At 37.7% G+C, this 17339-nt stretch overlaps 1 protein-coding gene across 1 annotated transcript in view; it reads left to right on the top strand.

Annotated features, from left to right (window-relative positions):
• The window catches only part of TAB2 (TGF-beta activated kinase 1 (MAP3K7) binding protein 2), a 60714-nt gene extending 44004 nt beyond the window's left edge, over positions 1-16710 (top strand). Inside the window, exons 3-7 of the mRNA XM_054280205.1 lie at positions 2070-3582; positions 10241-10401; positions 11034-11127; positions 12389-12469; positions 14666-16710. Of these exons, the coding sequence (XP_054136180.1) occupies positions 2070-3582; positions 10241-10401; positions 11034-11127; positions 12389-12469; positions 14666-14811 (1995 nt within the window). The 3' untranslated portion in view covers positions 14812-16710. The remainder of the gene's footprint in view (positions 1-2069; positions 3583-10240; positions 10402-11033; positions 11128-12388; positions 12470-14665) is intronic.
• Positions 16711-17339: the final 629 nt, after the last annotated feature.

The raw sequence follows: 17339 nt of genomic DNA, 5'->3' as shown, positions 1-17339 counted from the left end.
TTGTTTTGCTGGAATATGCTCAGTTCTGCCATCAACCGGTTCTCTGATCTGTAAAGAGCTAGAAGCGGTTGAAACTCTGCCTCTGCCAGCCAGAAGATGCCAGGGGTTCCATGTGCCCCCGTTTCCCCTTTGAGTTCTCCAATTTTCTCATTGACGTCACTGAAATTTTGGAATTGATTGGATGCGGTCTTAAAAAAGAAAAAAAAATTGTCCAAAGAAATGCATTCAAGCTGAATGTAAGGGCCTTGCAAGCTTGGCCTGTTCCTTTTTGGTTTGGTATTTTTGGCCTTTCTGTTAATAATTTTAATTCACTTCATGCAAAATCTGCCTTTGAGATCTTTCTAGCTTGTTTTTCTGTGGCATCCTATCTTTTTCCCTTTTCTGGCTCCCTTTTCTCCTTTGCAACAAATACCGGGCTATTGTTCTTATCTTACCACTGTTCTGTCTGTGTGTTTCCTTTCTTCACTACTAACTTCCTTTGATTACTTCATCCTCTGGTGCTTATTCCAAACTAGAGCCAATATGTGTATCATCAATTTGATCCATTTTCATATCACTGAATACTTTTTTGCAGCAATATGTAGCTCTGGCTTGATAGATAGCCTTTAGAGAATCCTGTCATTTTAAAAAGTTCTGTGGCTAGGGTTTTTTTGGGATTTTTTTTTCTTTAATTTGGAAGAATTCAGAACTGTATCTGGTCTGAATGAACACATAGTTTTGGTTTTGTGGGTGAAGTTTAGCCTTGTCATCCCTCTCCCACTTCTGTTTTCTTTTTTCTCTTTTTTTGTACATCTGTGAGGTATAGACAGTCGCGCTATGACTGCACAACACTGTCACCTTCATAGTGGTTGAAGAATGAGAAATGTCTGCTAGTTTAACAAAAATGACAAAATAGAAAGCATGTAGCATGGATCAGTTTATCTGGTTGTGTTATTTTTAACTAACTGATAACGTTGCTACTTGGCACATGCACTTTATTCCCTTGATCACATGCATATTTTCTAGTAACTGTTTCTATGTGCGACATGGATTTGCCACCTATTTAGTGTTGATGATGTGGGCCTGAACAGGTGCTCTTCTGGCTGAAAGTATTAACCTTTATTTCTTGAGAGGTGGGAGGTTCTGTGTGAAAAGTGATAAACATGGAGCACAGTATGAAGAAATTAGGTCACTGATGCATGTTCACTCTTTCTAACAATACTCATGTAGGAAACTCAATTGGGAAGATTAGAGTACAATATTATTACACATGTGGAAAGGGAGAAGAGATTAGCGGTTTGCATCTGAAATGTTCTTGAAAAGAGAGTTAGCTAGGTTGTGGTTTCTGTTCCAAGTCATCCTATTACTAGATTTAAAAGGTACAAATAAAAAGTATTTCAAAGCTTTGCAAGCAGTGATTTAAAATGAAAATACAAATGTCCTCTGGGTTTTCAATTAATAGTTTTGATCTTACAAAAGAATGGTCATTGATGTATTTGTATAAACTGAATTTCTTCATTTCTTCTGAAGTCATGTACTGTTTTTTGAGTCTGTGTATTTCTTCTCTTCATAAGATTCACTTTGTTTTCAGTAGGAGGTAATGCATAACTGGTATTAAAATGTTTGGGAAAACATTTAAAATAAACATGTGTTTTTATTTTTGTTTTTAAGTTATTAATCAATACTATGCAGATGCTATGAATCCATTCCTGCTGTCATTTTCCTCCCTAAAGCCAGAGCTTTGGTCTCTGCTGAAGATGGTTCTGAAACTGAGAAGGAAGAGGGAAAGTATTCATCCAAGGTGTATCATACTGTATAAAGCTAGCTTGCCAAGGTGCAGGATCTCCCTGTCACTGCTTCAGAGGCAATGCAGAACTCTGCCCTTGGTGCCATTGGCTCAGTCACTGTCCCCAGAGCAGAGAGCTTCACAGGCAAGCCCCTTGTGTGTATAGAGCAGCTACTCTAGCCAGCCACCTAAAGCTTTCTATCTGATGCTGTATTGTTAATTTTTCAGTTGTGATTGGATGTATTCATACATAACTGTGACAGTGTTTTATCAGTAATGTCAAATTTTCATCTGTCTTTTTTAGAATAACAATAATTTGGATGCCTGTTGTGCAGTTCTCTCTCAAGAGAGCACAAAATATCTCTACGGTGAAGGAGACCTGAGTTTTTCGGATGATTCTGGGATTCCTGGACTACGAAATCACATGACATCTCTTAATTTGGATTTGCAGTCACAGAACGTCTATCACCATGGAAGAGAAGGAAGTAGAATGAATGGAAGTAGGACTCTAGCTCACAGTGTTAGTGATGGACACCTTCAAACCAGTCAGTCCAACAATGAACTGTTTCAGCAGGAGCCACAGACAGCACCTGCGCAGGTTCCACAAGGATTTAATGTCTTTGGGATGGCTAATACAGTTAGTGCTTCTAATCCAGGGCAGCATCTTGGATTTCACCTAGGCAGCAAAGGAGTATCTAACTTGTCTCCACAAACACCCAGATTCAACCCCATTATGGTAACTTTAGCCCCAAACATTCAGCCTGGTCGCAATACCCCAACGTCTTTGCACATACATGGTGTACCTCCTCCTGTACTTAACAGTCCCCAGGGAAATTCTATCTATATTAGGCCTTACATCACAGCTCCTAGTGGTACTGCTCGGCAAACACAGCAGCAGCCAGGCTGGGCATCTCAGTTTAATCCCATGCACCCTCAGCAAGTCTACCAGCCTTCACAGCCAAGTCCCTGGACTACTATTCCTACATCCAGTACTACGCCACATACCTCATCGCAACACTCAACACAGCCAAACCAGCAAGGCCACCAGACTTCTCATGTGTACATGCCTATCAGTTCTCCTACTACTCCACAAGCACCTATGATTCATTCATCTGGTAGCTCACAATCTTCTGCTCATAGCCAATACAACATTCAGAATATATCCACAGGACCTCGCAAAAATCAAATTGAAATCAAACTTGAACCGCCACAAAGAAACAGTTCTTCTAAATTGCGTTCAACTGGCCCTCGCACCTCCACCGTTCCCTCTTCCCTCAATAGCCAGACATTAAGTAGAAGTCAACCCACTGTTTACATATCGGCCAGTCCTCCAAATACTGATGAAGTGATCACACGTGGTCAGCCCAAGGTCTACATTTCAGCAAATGCCACAACAGGAGATGATCAACTTGTGCGGAACCAGCCCACGCTTTTCATATCCACAAATCCTGGAGTATCTACTACTGCTAGGAATATGTCTGGTCAAGTAAGCATGGGTCCTGCATTTATTCATCACCATCCACCCAAGAGTCGAGCAGTGGGCAACAGCACCACTGCAACTTCTCCTCGAGTGGTTGTTACTCAGCCTAACACAAAATATACTTTTAAAATTACAGTTTCTCCAAATAAGCCCCCTGCAGTTTCCCCAGGGGTAGTATCCCCAACTTTTGAACCTACAAACCTCCTAAACCTTCCTGATCACTATGTTGAACCAGAGGGTATCCAGCATCTTACTGACCCTGTTTTAGCACATGTGGATAGGATCAGTGATGCACGGAAATTGAGTATGGGATCTGATGATGCTGCCTACACACAAGGTAATATTCTTAATATAAATTGCAGAGATTTTGACCAGGTTGTCAATTCAGTGTGTAGATTGCAGAACAGGAAACAGTTAGTAACCTTTATGACGTTAATACAGTGTCTTTAATTTTAGCATTTGTGTTTCCTAAATAAATAAAAGCATTTTATAAGGAATTCATAGATTTCTTTTTATGGTTAAGACATGTAACTGAATACTTGGAGATATTCTTCTGTTTGTCTTAAGTAGATATGTTATCTGTTTAATGAAGTGGAATCATACCATCTTCATTTTTATGTTGTTCTGAAAGAAAAATCTAGTTTGTTCAACTTGTCCTAGTGATTTAAAGCTACGATTCCATTGTCAGATTTTTAAATCAGTTGAGATACTGTTTACATTGGATATTTTTTTTTTTTGCGAGTGTTCTTTAAGAAGAAAGAAAAGCAGACTTCAAAAGCAATTAATGGCACAAAGTGTTGGCCTGGCCTCCATGTTTCCTACTATGTTCCTGGCAATAAAATGCTTAAAGTCTTGATACTTACTTCTGTTACATTTTAAAATGTGAAAAGGAACACCAAACCAAAGGAATCTGTTTTAAGGGGTCAGTGGTAATGAAGGGGTAAAGCTTAGAATATGTGATAAAGCGAGATAACCTGTTAATCTTTTTCTTCTGTTTTCATGGGTTTGCATGCTTTTATTACCAACTTAATGGTTTATTAACCCTCCTGTGAGCTTTTTACATAAAAATGTTGAATGAGTCTTAGGATATTTAAGCAGTATTCACAATAGGTTGTCAAAATAATTTGTCTTTGACCTCACTGGTCCCCTCTGGACCTAGCAAACAATTCTGAATTTAAAAAACTGGCCTGTTGCACAACCAGTGTAAACATTCTTCAGATGAACTTAGCTATTTTATTTTTTGTAAGTAAGTACAGTGATCAGGACACTGGAAGCCAGATCTGCATCTGGAGTACTGTGTTAATGAAGTAAATCAAAAAAAGATTCCAGCTTGTGCACTACTTCTGGATATAACTATCTTTAGTGAGGAATAGTTAATCCTAACTCAAGAGTTTCCAAAGGTTATGTGTCAAAACCGAAAAGCTAATCATCCTTACGTTCTTGTATGTTCAGTGCATAAAGAACTTCAGAAAATTCATCTGTAGGTAAGCAAAAAAATTGCCCCCCATATCATATTTCCATTTCTTACTTTGGAGGGAGACTTAGCTGTCTGTTTTAGTCTTAGTCCTGGAAAACTTCATATACCAGAAATAATGGCAATTGAAATCTTGTCCTTAGGCTTTAAACAGTCTTTTAGGTCATGAACTTGTTTCCCAAGCAAGTTGGATACTTCTTAGGGGCTTGCCAAACTGCTCATTTTGGAGAGTTGTCCCTTTTGTCTGTTTTTCCTTTCTGAGGGCACTGACTTATACCAGGTCTACCTTTTTATCTCTTGTACCTTTGGTAGTGATGGCCACTGTAACCTCTCCGCAAGCTGCAGGTGTCAGCATTCAGTTTATCAAGGTCAGGCAAGCTTGATACACAACCTAGAGTTCCACAAGCATTGACCTCATAGTTGCTGTGGAGCCCAGCTCTTCCTGAAGCCAAGCTGCAGCTATTAGATGATGTGTAGATCTATGATGTGGGCTGGTACAACTTTAGGGACATCAGGAAATCACCATCCTTCTGTGTCCTTCACTAGAAAGTGCGCTTAATAGTCCTGAAGTTCTTTACGTGTAGAGATTTCTGGCATGTGCTCCATTTCTGCTGCAATAAGTGCAGTGTTTCTTACATTTTTGTTATTAATTAATATCTGTAACATTGAGGAGTCTGTGATAGACTTAATGTATGATATTGATATCTGGAAGTCCTAACTGTTGCTTTTAAATATGTTTCTTATATTTAGCAGTGGTTTCTTTTTCGTCTTGCATACAAAAAGGGATTTGAGTTACTTCATGTTTTCTGTATTCTAAATTGCTTATGATTTAGCCAGACTGCCAGAATCCTTCCGTGCAAGGTGCTTGTTTCATTTTAATTTTAGCCAGAGAAGATGAGTAGTTTCTCTGGCCGTGATTAGAGAAAGATGTATTTTTATCAGCTTTTCTCTTTCTACCAGAATGCTCCTTATCTTGGCAGGGAGAACTGAAACTGGCTTGGGGAAAGAGAAACCTTGGGGTGGAAGATGGAGTTGCTTTGATGTCAAATGAAATTTCCTTTGCTCTTTCTATTTATTTTACATTTATATACATGGTCCAACCCAGGAGAACAGATGATGTGTTTGACTTCTCTGTAGGTGCTGCTGCTTGCCATCAAAGAAGCTTTGCTTAATTGCAGTGTGTGTAGGCACCTCAGTCTCCTTCCGTGATATTTCTGGTTTCCCTCCTAAGAAAGTCGCAGTGGGTAGTAGAAGGCTGCCCCAGATCTCTGTCTTATTTGCTGCCAAACCTGGAGGTTATAGAATGTGTAAAGGAGTGGGTACTGCTCAGATAAGATCAATGTCATTTCCCTGGAATGCTTGCTTGTATCTCTGGCACTGACTCTGTCATCCTGAGAAACTCACTGTCATCAGACTTCTCAGAACTGGTGCCTGAGGGATGTTTCTCATTTTCTAGGATTCTAGTCTGAGATACTGAGAACTCACTTGTGGAAGTGTCGAGTGCATGTGTCTGCTGTTAAAGTCAGTAAGAATTCATGGTGCTGTGAGAAGAGTAATGCTAGATGCATGCCCAGAAGGACAGCCAAAAGAGGATGCATTTTTATGTGTTCAGTATCACTTCTGTCAGTGTGCAGGAGCATTCCCATTATTAGTAGAGATTACAATTTATAATTAGTTTTATTAATGTGAAGTAGTTAGGTGGGATTTCAATGTATAATTTAGTTTAGTATAACATGTCTTATGGATGGAAAATTGGAATCTTGTTAGAAACTGAAAATGCTGTACTCAGATACCTTTTTGTGTTGTATGCATGTCATGTGATGAGTAGTGAGGCTGAACAGTTATTTAATAGTTGCTCATTCTGGGTATAGCTTTCCATCTGTATAAAGGGAAGGCAACCTCTCAAGAAAATACATAATTGTATAATAAAATCACTAGGTGGATGTTTTCTTACTAGGGAACTTAAGTCCTTTGGTTAAATATTATACACCTTTGACTGACTGATGTTTTCATATTATTTTCTTCAACTTGAAAGAGGATGGTGTGCAAAGTTGAGTGAATCATTGGTACCAATTATAGTTATATATGTGGAAGCATGTTTGCTTAGCAATTCTTGCCACTGTGTTTTTAAAGTAAATAAATTAATTTATAAACTAATTATAAACTAAATTTATAATTAGTAAATTAATATTTTGCACAGCTCTTGCTTTGGTTTCTTGGAGATCTTTGAAACTTAAAAAAAAATAAATAAAGCTGCAGGAAACAACTTTTTTTCATTCTTAGCCAGTCCTCGTAGATGTTTAAGAAAAAAGACTTGAATAAGATACAGCTGTGGCCTATGCACCAAGGGGCTCTGAGCCCATTGCATCATATGGTCTAAGAAAAAATACCACCTTATATTTGGCTCTGTATATCAGGCCCCACTCTTCACTGATGTTCTTTTTAAAAAATTAGGTGAAGAGAGTATTGAAAAGAGAGAACAAAGAAATCAGTTTGAACTATTGAAGTTGCATATCAGATGACTGAATTCTGTGCAGCTTCAGGTTTAGACAACATGCCCAAGCATAAGTTGTGAGACTCTCATGAACCTTCTGCCGCAGTGTAATTGCATTGTCAGAAATCCCCTCCATATCTGACAAACTAAGAGATTTTAAAACTGTGTAGGTCTATAGGATAGGGTGAAATCGTTGTATTCCTAGATTAGAATTTATCTTAGAAACATTTAAAATAATAAAATATACTCTTAACGTTAAAATTCACATTCACAGAGTCTTTGAGAAAACAATTATGCATACATTTACAAACTTCAAGGTATATTTAGTGCCCGACTGAGAAGGTCTCTGGGAGAGGAAGAGTGAACTTTTGTCCTCCAGACTTTTATGCTCCTTCCTGTAATTATAATGATATACAGCTTTTATGTGAAAATGTGCTCTTTGGTTGTCAGAGGAAACAGTGGCATCTGCCAGGGCATTGAAGTGTACTGTACTCTGCTGAATGCAAACATGCAGAAGTATAAAAAAACTAAATGTGCCAAATACCCTGTTTGCACTTAATTAAGAAGTTGAACTGCAGTGTTCTTCTGAACGTTTTCAGTTGCTCTGAGCAACACTAGAGGGAGCTGAATACTTAAATTGCGGCTTTCCATTCATAATTACAGCGCTGAAATACAGGGACGGTTTTGCCTTCCCCCCATCATTGTTTTCCTGCAGCTACCAAATTGGTATTGAAGCAAAATTACCAAATTGTATATGAAAGTCTCTGCTTACACCAATCTCTTTCAAGTTCCTCATCAGTTACTTTTAATAAGTAGAAGGATAGCGCAGTGGTATCAAGTGATTCTTCTTTAATTACAATGGTAATTTTTAATGTGTGTTTTTAAAACCTGTTGGGATTTGAAATTGTGAGATGGTAGTCCCAAAGTTCCTAGGAAAATAAAGTGCATGACTTTCCAGACATGACATGAAAATGAAAAGCATGTAGTAATGCTGGGGGCATCCATCAGTGCCTTCTCCTCCTTGTACAGCTCCATACTGACAGCCGAAATTCTAAACCACACAAGTGGGAGAACATCAAAATGAGGAATCTTGGGTTCTTTTTCTTTACAAAAGTAGTTTAAAAAAGGAGATGAGGGATGCACAGGCAAAGTTTTGGTCATAGTTGAACTCTCAAGGCCATGCCATACAAGCTGATATTCTGGTAACAATGCTCCTCACCGGGCACATCCAGCAGCACTGGCTACTTGGCAGCAGCCTGCATCCACCATTTGACAGATCTGAGGAGTTCTGGGTCTGGGCAGTAGAGCATGGCTGTGTTGCCTTAACAGGCTTATGAGTAATGAAAACAGAAGAGACTGTCTAAAAGTGGAAATAAAATGTAGAAAGAAAAAGGACTTGTACACTCTCTACCAGGGTAGAGGCAAAGTAGTCTTTGATTTCCTTTCTTTAGACTTGCAGCTTCATTTTCTGTTTGTCAAAGGCTTTTCAAGAGGAGAGGCTGCTGAGAATACTTACCTGATAATTTCAAGTCTTCAACAAAAATCTTTATACTGAGGTTTCAGTTATTATGTTTTTTTATTTTACATATGAGCACAGCTGCAATTTTTACTGTAGTGCAACTACTGTGACCCAAAGTAAAGGTGTCCATTTATGAAAACTTCTGCGATTTGAATAAAATGTAGCAGAAGCTAGGTGTCATTTCAGTATCTTGTGAACATTTGTGACTCAAAAGCCTAGGCTGGATCTCAATATGGTCTGTAACACTGTTCAAAAATAGTTTGGCGTGGTTCCTCCTTTTAAAGAACCTCTGGAAGACAAAATGCAATGTGTGAATGAATGAATGAGCAGGCAGGATCTGCAGGAGAAATCAGTTGCCAAAGATGTGGAGCATTCAATCTTTTTGATGTTGTTTTGGGGTTTTTTTTTTCCTCTGCTATTATTTGGGAAACCTAGGCAACCAGATTTGAGACCTTCTAATTTTTTGGTACCTGAAGAAATTGTGAGGAGTTAAACATCATGTTCCAGCTGGAGTTTGGTTTAAAGACTCTATGAGGCAAATTCAATCTTTTTAAAAATACCTTGTTATTGCTACTTCTTTATAATTTCCAGGGTGATATAAAAGTATTCATAGTCTGTGAAAATGATCACAGTTTAGGAATTACTAGTTTAATGGATGAATGAATGGCTGTGCAGAAATTGAAATTATTCTTTATTTAATTAAATACATTTTTATAGAAGGTGGTTATTACTTTGAGCAGTGATATCTGCTTTTGTGATTATATTTAATAGTAAACCTGCCTTCAGTGAAATAAACTCATTAGATTGCATGAATTTGTGTCATCTGCTACTTAAGTTCTTTATACATTTAAAAAACTGTGGTTTGAAACTGTGAAGTTCTGCTCACTTCATTGTTTCTAAATTAGGTCTCCTTGTGCCTTTTGCTTTACAAATAGTAACCAGTGTTAGAAATAAGAAGCTGAGCTAATGGTTCTGCACCATAGTTTAGGGGTAAAGTGACATACAGTCCAGCCTTTGACAAGTATCAGTTTGCTAGTGGTGTGCTTATTTCTGATTTGGTTTCATTTGATGGTTCATACTATGATGAACACTGGATCCAATCCTAATTGTAATAAGCATATGCAGCGCTCCATATTGCAGTTGTCTGAAATCCTCTTCATGCTACCTGTTTTACAGTAGTTAAGATGAATACACACAGAAATATTTGTTCCTGCCTTTGGGTAGTTAGTCTTGTCGGTTTTTAAGATTACAGTTAAATTTTGCATGGCCATTTATTGCATTGTATGGCTTTCTCATATTTGCTTGTCTGTGGTTAGCTTGTGCTGTTTTCAAAAATACAGCACTTTCTGTCTTATGGCAGAGTTTTTCTTGTGAGGAAATAGGAAAAGCAGTCTGTAGCAGTGGTTTTTTTCAGTTTTTTTCCCAAAAGAGTGCCAACTTGCTTCTTAATCTGATGTTGCCATGTGAAGGATAATAAAGTAGATAAAATGGGACTTTATGTATTGCAGCTTTACTGGTACACCAGAAGGCCAGGATGGAGCGACTTCAACGAGAACTTGAGGTTCAAAAGAAAAAGTTGGATAAACTAAAATCAGAGGTCAATGAAATGGAGAATAATCTAACACGAAGGCGCCTGAAAAGATCGAATTCTGTTTCCCAAATTCCATCAGTAAGTTGAAACATCTGTAGGGTATAAACCTAACCACAAGTGTGGTCTGTCACAATAAATGGAAGGAAGACTTGTTCGTATATTGACAATATACTAGGGACAGGCAGTATAGTTAGAATTAAGCTGGTGAACAGTGGAGTTCAGAGTAAGGACTAAAAATGTGTCATTTAACCACAAGCTTGCAGCTTGCTAGTTGCTTTGTGAAGAACTGCTTTTACAGGCAGTCACTAAAGGTTTGACATGAAAGTCCTTACAAGTTAATACTTGTACTGTTATCACACCAAGTACTTTTGGTCTTGATGCATATACTGAGCTCCAAGAAACCAATTAATGCACCAGTTTTCAGTGCTAGATGATCATCCATTGATCTGGTGGACCAGACCACTGGCTGTGCCCTGACTGAAGATTGGAGTTGTTCAGTCTGCTCTGAAGTCTGATGAGAGAGAACTATTCAGTAGGTCTGGAAGCTTTTTCTAAGATTATGCTTGGATTAAAAGAAAGGTAGTCATTAGGGAAGATTCTTTTATCATAATTTCTGAAATAATTAAATGTTGTCTACCTGTGCGTGAATGATAACTCTTCATAAACTGGGAAAATTAAAATTTGTCTAACAGGCAGATTTATTTTTTCAGCTGGAAGAAATGCAACAGTTAAGAAGTTGTAACAGACAGCTGCAGATAGACATAGATTGCCTAACCAAAGAGATTGATCTTTTTCAAGCAAGAGGTACAGTATGTCTTAGTAGTACATCAGTAACTGTAAATGTTGATTTTTTTTTTCACTGTCTACATGTTTCAAAAAGTCCATGTCATAAATGATGGATATACATACTTTTTGATAAATCATCACATTAGTGTGAGTGAAACCATGGTAGTAACTGTCTTTAAAGCCTCTTGTTTTTGTCAGCCATATGATTTTCCTAATTCCACAGTCATTCCTATTTCATACAAATCTGATTATCTGTGTATCAAAGAAAGAGTAAGTTTTTTGAGTGATACATCTATACATATGTGTTCATCTCTCTCTTTTGTCTTCCACCTCTGTCTGTATTTAGCCTCTCAAGTTAGAAAATATCACATGTGGTTGTAACTTCCAGTGTGCTCTCTGCTTTCCTTGTCTGCAGGGACACAGCCTTTGGTCATGGGGTTGAAATGATGAGACAGCTGAGCCAGTTCAAGAACTGCCAGCAAGAAAGCCTCTCTCTTCCTGCTTCTCTCTCTTGCCACTTACTCTGCACAGAGAGCTCTGCCTCTGTATTTGTTTTTTAGACCCTTTGCAGAGCTGATTCTGTTCACAAGCCAAGCTAAAACTTGCCTTGCTGGAAAAGCTTGCTATAGCTGATGTGAGGGAGAGGCACAGGAAGGGAGAACTGAGATAGTGAGAGGGAAGGAATTGATGCTTCCCACTTCCAGAAGCAGTGAGCTGTTAGATCAGCTGGGACATGAGTTCCACACATGAACACAAAAGTCAATCTACCTGCAGTTCAGGAGAAGGCAGACAGGTGTGCTGAATGTAATGCTACACTGAAAGCCTGACCTTAATAGAGTGAGTAGTGGGTGATTTTTTTTTTTGCTTGTTACAGTAAATTGCATTTAGAATTTTCTCTTGATTTTTAATTCTAAGCCTGTATAATACATTGCATAGTAGGTGAGATATCTCTGAGTATAGTTGCAATTTAGAAAGAGTCAGATATGATTTACTAATAAAATGATCTTAAAGAGTAACAGAAAAAGATACCTTTAAAGGAGTTTAGTTTGCTAGAGCTTGTCTCTGACTTTACTTTATATTACGTATTTTGGGCAATAAGTTTGTTAAAGTGTATTGTTGAAATCACTAATATCTCACTTAGGTCTGTATTGACACCTTGATATAAAAGGTGATAAGTGAATAATAGTATGGTTACAGAATTACTGCCAGAAAAAACTGATATGCCTCCCTACTCAAGTTTCTTTTTTTAAACTGCTGCACTTTTTTTTTTTATTTTTAGGACCACATTTTAATCCCAGCGCTATTCATAATTTTTACGATAATATTGGATTTCTTGGTCCCGTGCCACCAAAACCCAAAGGTATTGTATTGATAAAATTTGGATTTGATACAAATACCTGGTTTGTATCTAATACCAAGTTCTAATTTACAAATCTTGTTTAGGTGTTGATTTTGAAATAGATTACTTTAAAAGCATACAAACCTCATATTTTATTTGTATTGGCAGTAAATATGCTTGTGTTTGCTCGTTTCCTCTCTACTCATACATTCAGGAAAGAGAAGTAAATTAAATGGGTTATGTTAAAGATGAATAATATATTGTAAGGCAGTTTATGTAATGGAAGCATCCATCTTTCTCTAAAAATGAGCATGAGGTACATTGCTTAGGGGCCAGTGAAACTCACTTTAGATGACTTCACCATTATCCATAGTGAACAGTAGATTTACTTACATGTAGTAACAACTCAGGTGGGTTACCCTCACTGGAATTCATGGTTACTGCAGAATTTCTATTAACACATTACATGAAAGCCTCTTCTGACTATTGGTAAATATAGTTCTAGGTAGTTGAACAGGAAAGTAATGCAGAGCAGAAGGGAGTCAGTATTGCTGAGTATTGGCCACTCTTAAGCATTCTATTTATCATTAGTGTGCACATTACTTGCTTGTTCCGCTCTCAAGGTGTCTAACAAAGCAGAACAATTACCTCTTGTGTTTTACATAAAGCAGAGAATGAATTCAGCTTGCTTGGAACATCATTATACTATGACTTTAGGCACACCGTCTCACAAAACATGGAGATAATCCACAGGTGTTTCTGTGCAGTCTTTCTGTCCTGGAAGTTCTCCACATAATACAGATGTGTGTGGTTAATTGTCCTTGGGGTGTGCAGTAACTGTTGTTACAGAATCTCATCTTGGACATTTCTGACAGTTCTGCATTGTAAAATGGTCTAGATAAATTGAACTTTTTGTCCTGCAGATCTTTTGCAACACTTCCAAACTGACACTGTTTTTCATACTTTATAAAGCACTTTTTATCCTTCCACTACCTGAGCTGGTAGTGAAAATTCCGAGTAAAGTTAAATCCAAACACATTCCTATTAGACACATTTTACAACTGAACCATGAAGAACTTATAAGTTCTGTCAATTATGTAGTTCCTTTTATAATAAATAAAAACTAACCCATCAAAGAAGAAAAATTAATTTTCTTTGACTAGTTGTCAACATTTTTATTGGCTTATCTTTTAGGAACTCCCAAATTTAAGTGTTTTGTTCAATCTATCTTGAAAATACAAAATTGACCCTGATTGTTTTATAAAGCTCTAAAGTCCCTCTATCAATTATCTTTCTTCTTCTTTTTTTTAAAAAAAGTATCACTGCTGTATCTTAGTTCTTCATTAACTTTATTTTAATTTTATTTTAAGCTTCAATTTAGCTATCATGTAGCTAAAACAGAATTTTACTTAAAACAGAATTACTGCTGTTCACAAAAGAACAAAAATAATTCTTGTACTGTGATCAGTAGTGTTGTACTTATGGAGATCTTGCTGTCATTTTGCAGCAATTGCCGTTGCTGATGAGATGTTTTCCAGATGAAATAATGGGCTGAAAGGATTTCACAGTTACCTAAACTGGGGAACCCTTAACTTGAGAAGTCACTCATCTCTCTCTTCATCCTTTTCATTCCTTTTCTCTCTTTTCTCTTTTAAAATATTTGAAGATTACTGTCTAACACATCATGCAAAAAGAGGTGTTGGTATTGCTGGGATGATTACTCTGTAGCATGACAGAGCCCTGCAATGGTTTTTCTTTAGTACATCTGTGTGCTGAGCTGGTTTGAAGAACTGCTGCCTTCTTTCTAGAATCAAAAAGTTTGACATGTCAAAGGGTTACAAAGCACATACTTCTTGTCGTAATGAATTTTAGACCACTTCACAGACCTCAGACTTCTAAATCTTCTAAAACCATGTTTCCTGTGCTGATTAATTTGCAAATTTTATTTCCTTTTTATGCCTTAGCTTTGAACTGAGGGAAGAAAGCAGAGTTAAGGGATGGGAAACTTGATTTTTGTAGTTTTACCTTGAGCCTTTTGTCTTACCTGCAATCAAGCTGTAGTCAAGGGGGTGGTAAAAAGCTGCTTCTGTCACTTTTAATAACGGTGCTGTTCTCAGAGGAACAAGAGTGTTCTCAGTTACTGAAAAAAAAATCTCAAAATTCTTTCCGTGCTGTTTTCAGTTAATAACTGCTTATCTTATCTCTTCCATGTCACAGATCAGAGGTCCATTGTGAAAACACCAAAGACTGTTCCAGACACAGATGAAGATGAGGGAGCTCAGTGGAGTTGTACCGCCTGTACTTTTTTAAACCATCCTGCCTTAAATCGCTGTGAACAGTGTGAAATGCCCAGGCATTTCTGAGCCAACAGGCCCATTACCTTCCCTAAAACCATAGCAAACGTACAAGGAATTGTCCAGGCATTGGGGGGCAAAAAAAGCATTTATGCATAGGGTTTTGTAAAATGGAAGGTGTGACGAGATGGTGTTTTGCTATTGTTAAATGTCAGCCCACAGAGCAAGCAATACCTCAGAGCTGTGTCACAGGCAGCTGACGCTGATCGGCTGAAGGGCAATCTGCTGAGAGACTCGCCAGCTGCCTGAACCATGTACAGTATTACCAGGAACACACACCGTGTTCAGTGCCTGGGTGTCGCCCATCCTCTTCTCTGCCCCAGTGTCACTACTGAATTTTGACAGGGGAAAGGAATAGAGTGCTAGTGTTTTTGTTTTCAGAGCTTTCAGTGAAACACTACATGCACAAAGGAAATCTTAAAAGGAACAAGGTTTAAATATTTAAACTGTTTGCTGCCACATAGTGCCTTTGATAAAGGGAAGAACTTCACAAATCAGTGGTACTCTTTGCCTTGTCTTCCCTGAAAACATCTCTGTGAAGCCAGAAATCATTACAATCACATCTAAAGATGAAAAGGAAAAACTGCATGCGTTGTCTGTACAATACACACAGTGAAATACCCCAAAGCTTTCCTACTGTACATAGCTCTAGAGCCTGCTTTAAGTGATTTCCTTTCCTCACCTTTATTATTTTCTTGTACTTCTGTATGTATAGTGTAATAGTCTTTTTGTTAACTTTCTTTTTTTCCCTTTAAGTGATTAAGCACGATCATGTCCCTTTTTTTAAGCTTTTATCTGAGAGAAGCAATGCCTTAAAATAAGAGCATTAGTAAAAAACTATGCACAAAATAGCTTTCCTCTGCTCGTTCTGTACATTGCTCTTGTAAATGCTGATGATCTGTGAAGACCTGCAGATGCAGCGTGGTAAAAGTGCAGGAAAAGTTGGAAGAGTTACGCATATAGTTCACTCTGTACACTGAGTTTTACGGTGGGTGACACAAAGGGAGCATTTTGTCTGCTGTGAGGAAACTTTATACTAGGAAACTTTCAACCCACCAACAGATCAGCATCCGAGTTAAGCTTGCTTCATCTGCTGGGTGTCTTGCAGACTCCTGAACAGAGATTCATTGGGGAAGTACTTAAAGTGCCAAAATCAACAGCAGCAGCATCATACGGCTTTGTTCAAGGACTTTAAATGCTTTCCTGTTTTGGCAGCCAGTTTCTATACCTGACTTTGTGGTGAAGTCTCATATTTATAGAAAACAAGGATAGCAATATTTAGGACAACTGAAATAAAGGCTGGAAAAGAGAAATCAAACAGACTTGAACACTGAAGCAACCTCAAGCATCTCTTTTATTTTGATGATCTATTTTTTTAAGGAAAATACTCACATGATCGGGGATGTATGTAACCGAGATCAAGAAAATGGAATTCCAGTACAATATGCATGAAAGACGGCACACAAAGAATTATGTAGCAGCAGCACTTAGTGTGAGGCTGGAGGGAGTGCTAACCATGTAGCAAGAGACAAAGTAGACTGTCACCCACTGTAAACATCTGCCAGTGGACACTTTTATTAGGAGTTTTACAAGTGATCTATGTGAATGCACAGAGGCCTTTGTTTTGAAGGCTTTGCAATTTTTTTTATGTGGGAAGAAAATGTCAATCCCAGGTAATTAGGCAGTAGACCCAAAGCAGTTGCATTCAATGCATTTTGTTTATAAAATGAGGCCTTGTTTTTCAGCTTCATCTGCAGTTCTATGTGAAGATTGACAAATCAGTTTTTACCTGTTTATTAATAAAACCTAATTTGGATATCTTGAGTTGATGGTTTTGTGATTTAGCTGGGTAAACTGCCTTTGTAACAGATAAGTTATTTATAAAAATTAAAAAAAAATATATTCTAATGCTTTCTTTTGTGATTTGTTTGCTTTTTCCATTCTGTGGAGCAACAGAATACTCAACGGAGCAATAAGCATTAACGGTATTAAAAGTAGGCTGATTTCTTATGAGCAGTGTTTTTATTTAAGCCTTTTTTTTTGTTGAACCTTGTCTCTCCTGCCATGTATTACTCTGTTTAGTTCCAATTCAGTGAGCATAAGGAATGTATTTCATAAAGTTGCACTGAGGAGATTGTTTCCTGACCAAAGACCCACTCATTTATTCATAAAGCAATAAGCTAGACACAGTCCCGTTTTACTTCCTGCTTCTGGGGTTTATGATTTTAAAAATGTTTTTCTAAATCAAAATGGGCAACTGCTTTGTGGTGACAGATGATGAACTAATGTTGATATAAACACAGTTTAAGGATGAATATGGTTAAACTATATCTTGGTGCTATGGATATAAATGCTGTGAGATGTGCAGTGTTCCTTGACATGTCTTTCCCACATGGACCCTGTCGAAGCAGATATTTGTTATGTGGAGTTGAGCTTTCCTGAGACATACTGATGCTGTATAAAAGGCCTTCAGGAGACATCTATAAACTGATTTAGCAAAAAAAAAGTTAGCTACAGATCCAGGAAAAAAAAATCCT

The sequence above is a fragment of the Melozone crissalis genome, unplaced genomic scaffold (assembly GCF_028551555.1).
Source record: "Melozone crissalis strain CALT ecotype California unplaced genomic scaffold, PUWL_Pcris_2 ptg000027l_1, whole genome shotgun sequence".
NCBI classification, from domain to species: Eukaryota; Metazoa; Chordata; class Aves; order Passeriformes; family Passerellidae; genus Melozone; species Melozone crissalis.
This window is presented reverse-complemented; position numbering and strand designations above follow the sequence as displayed.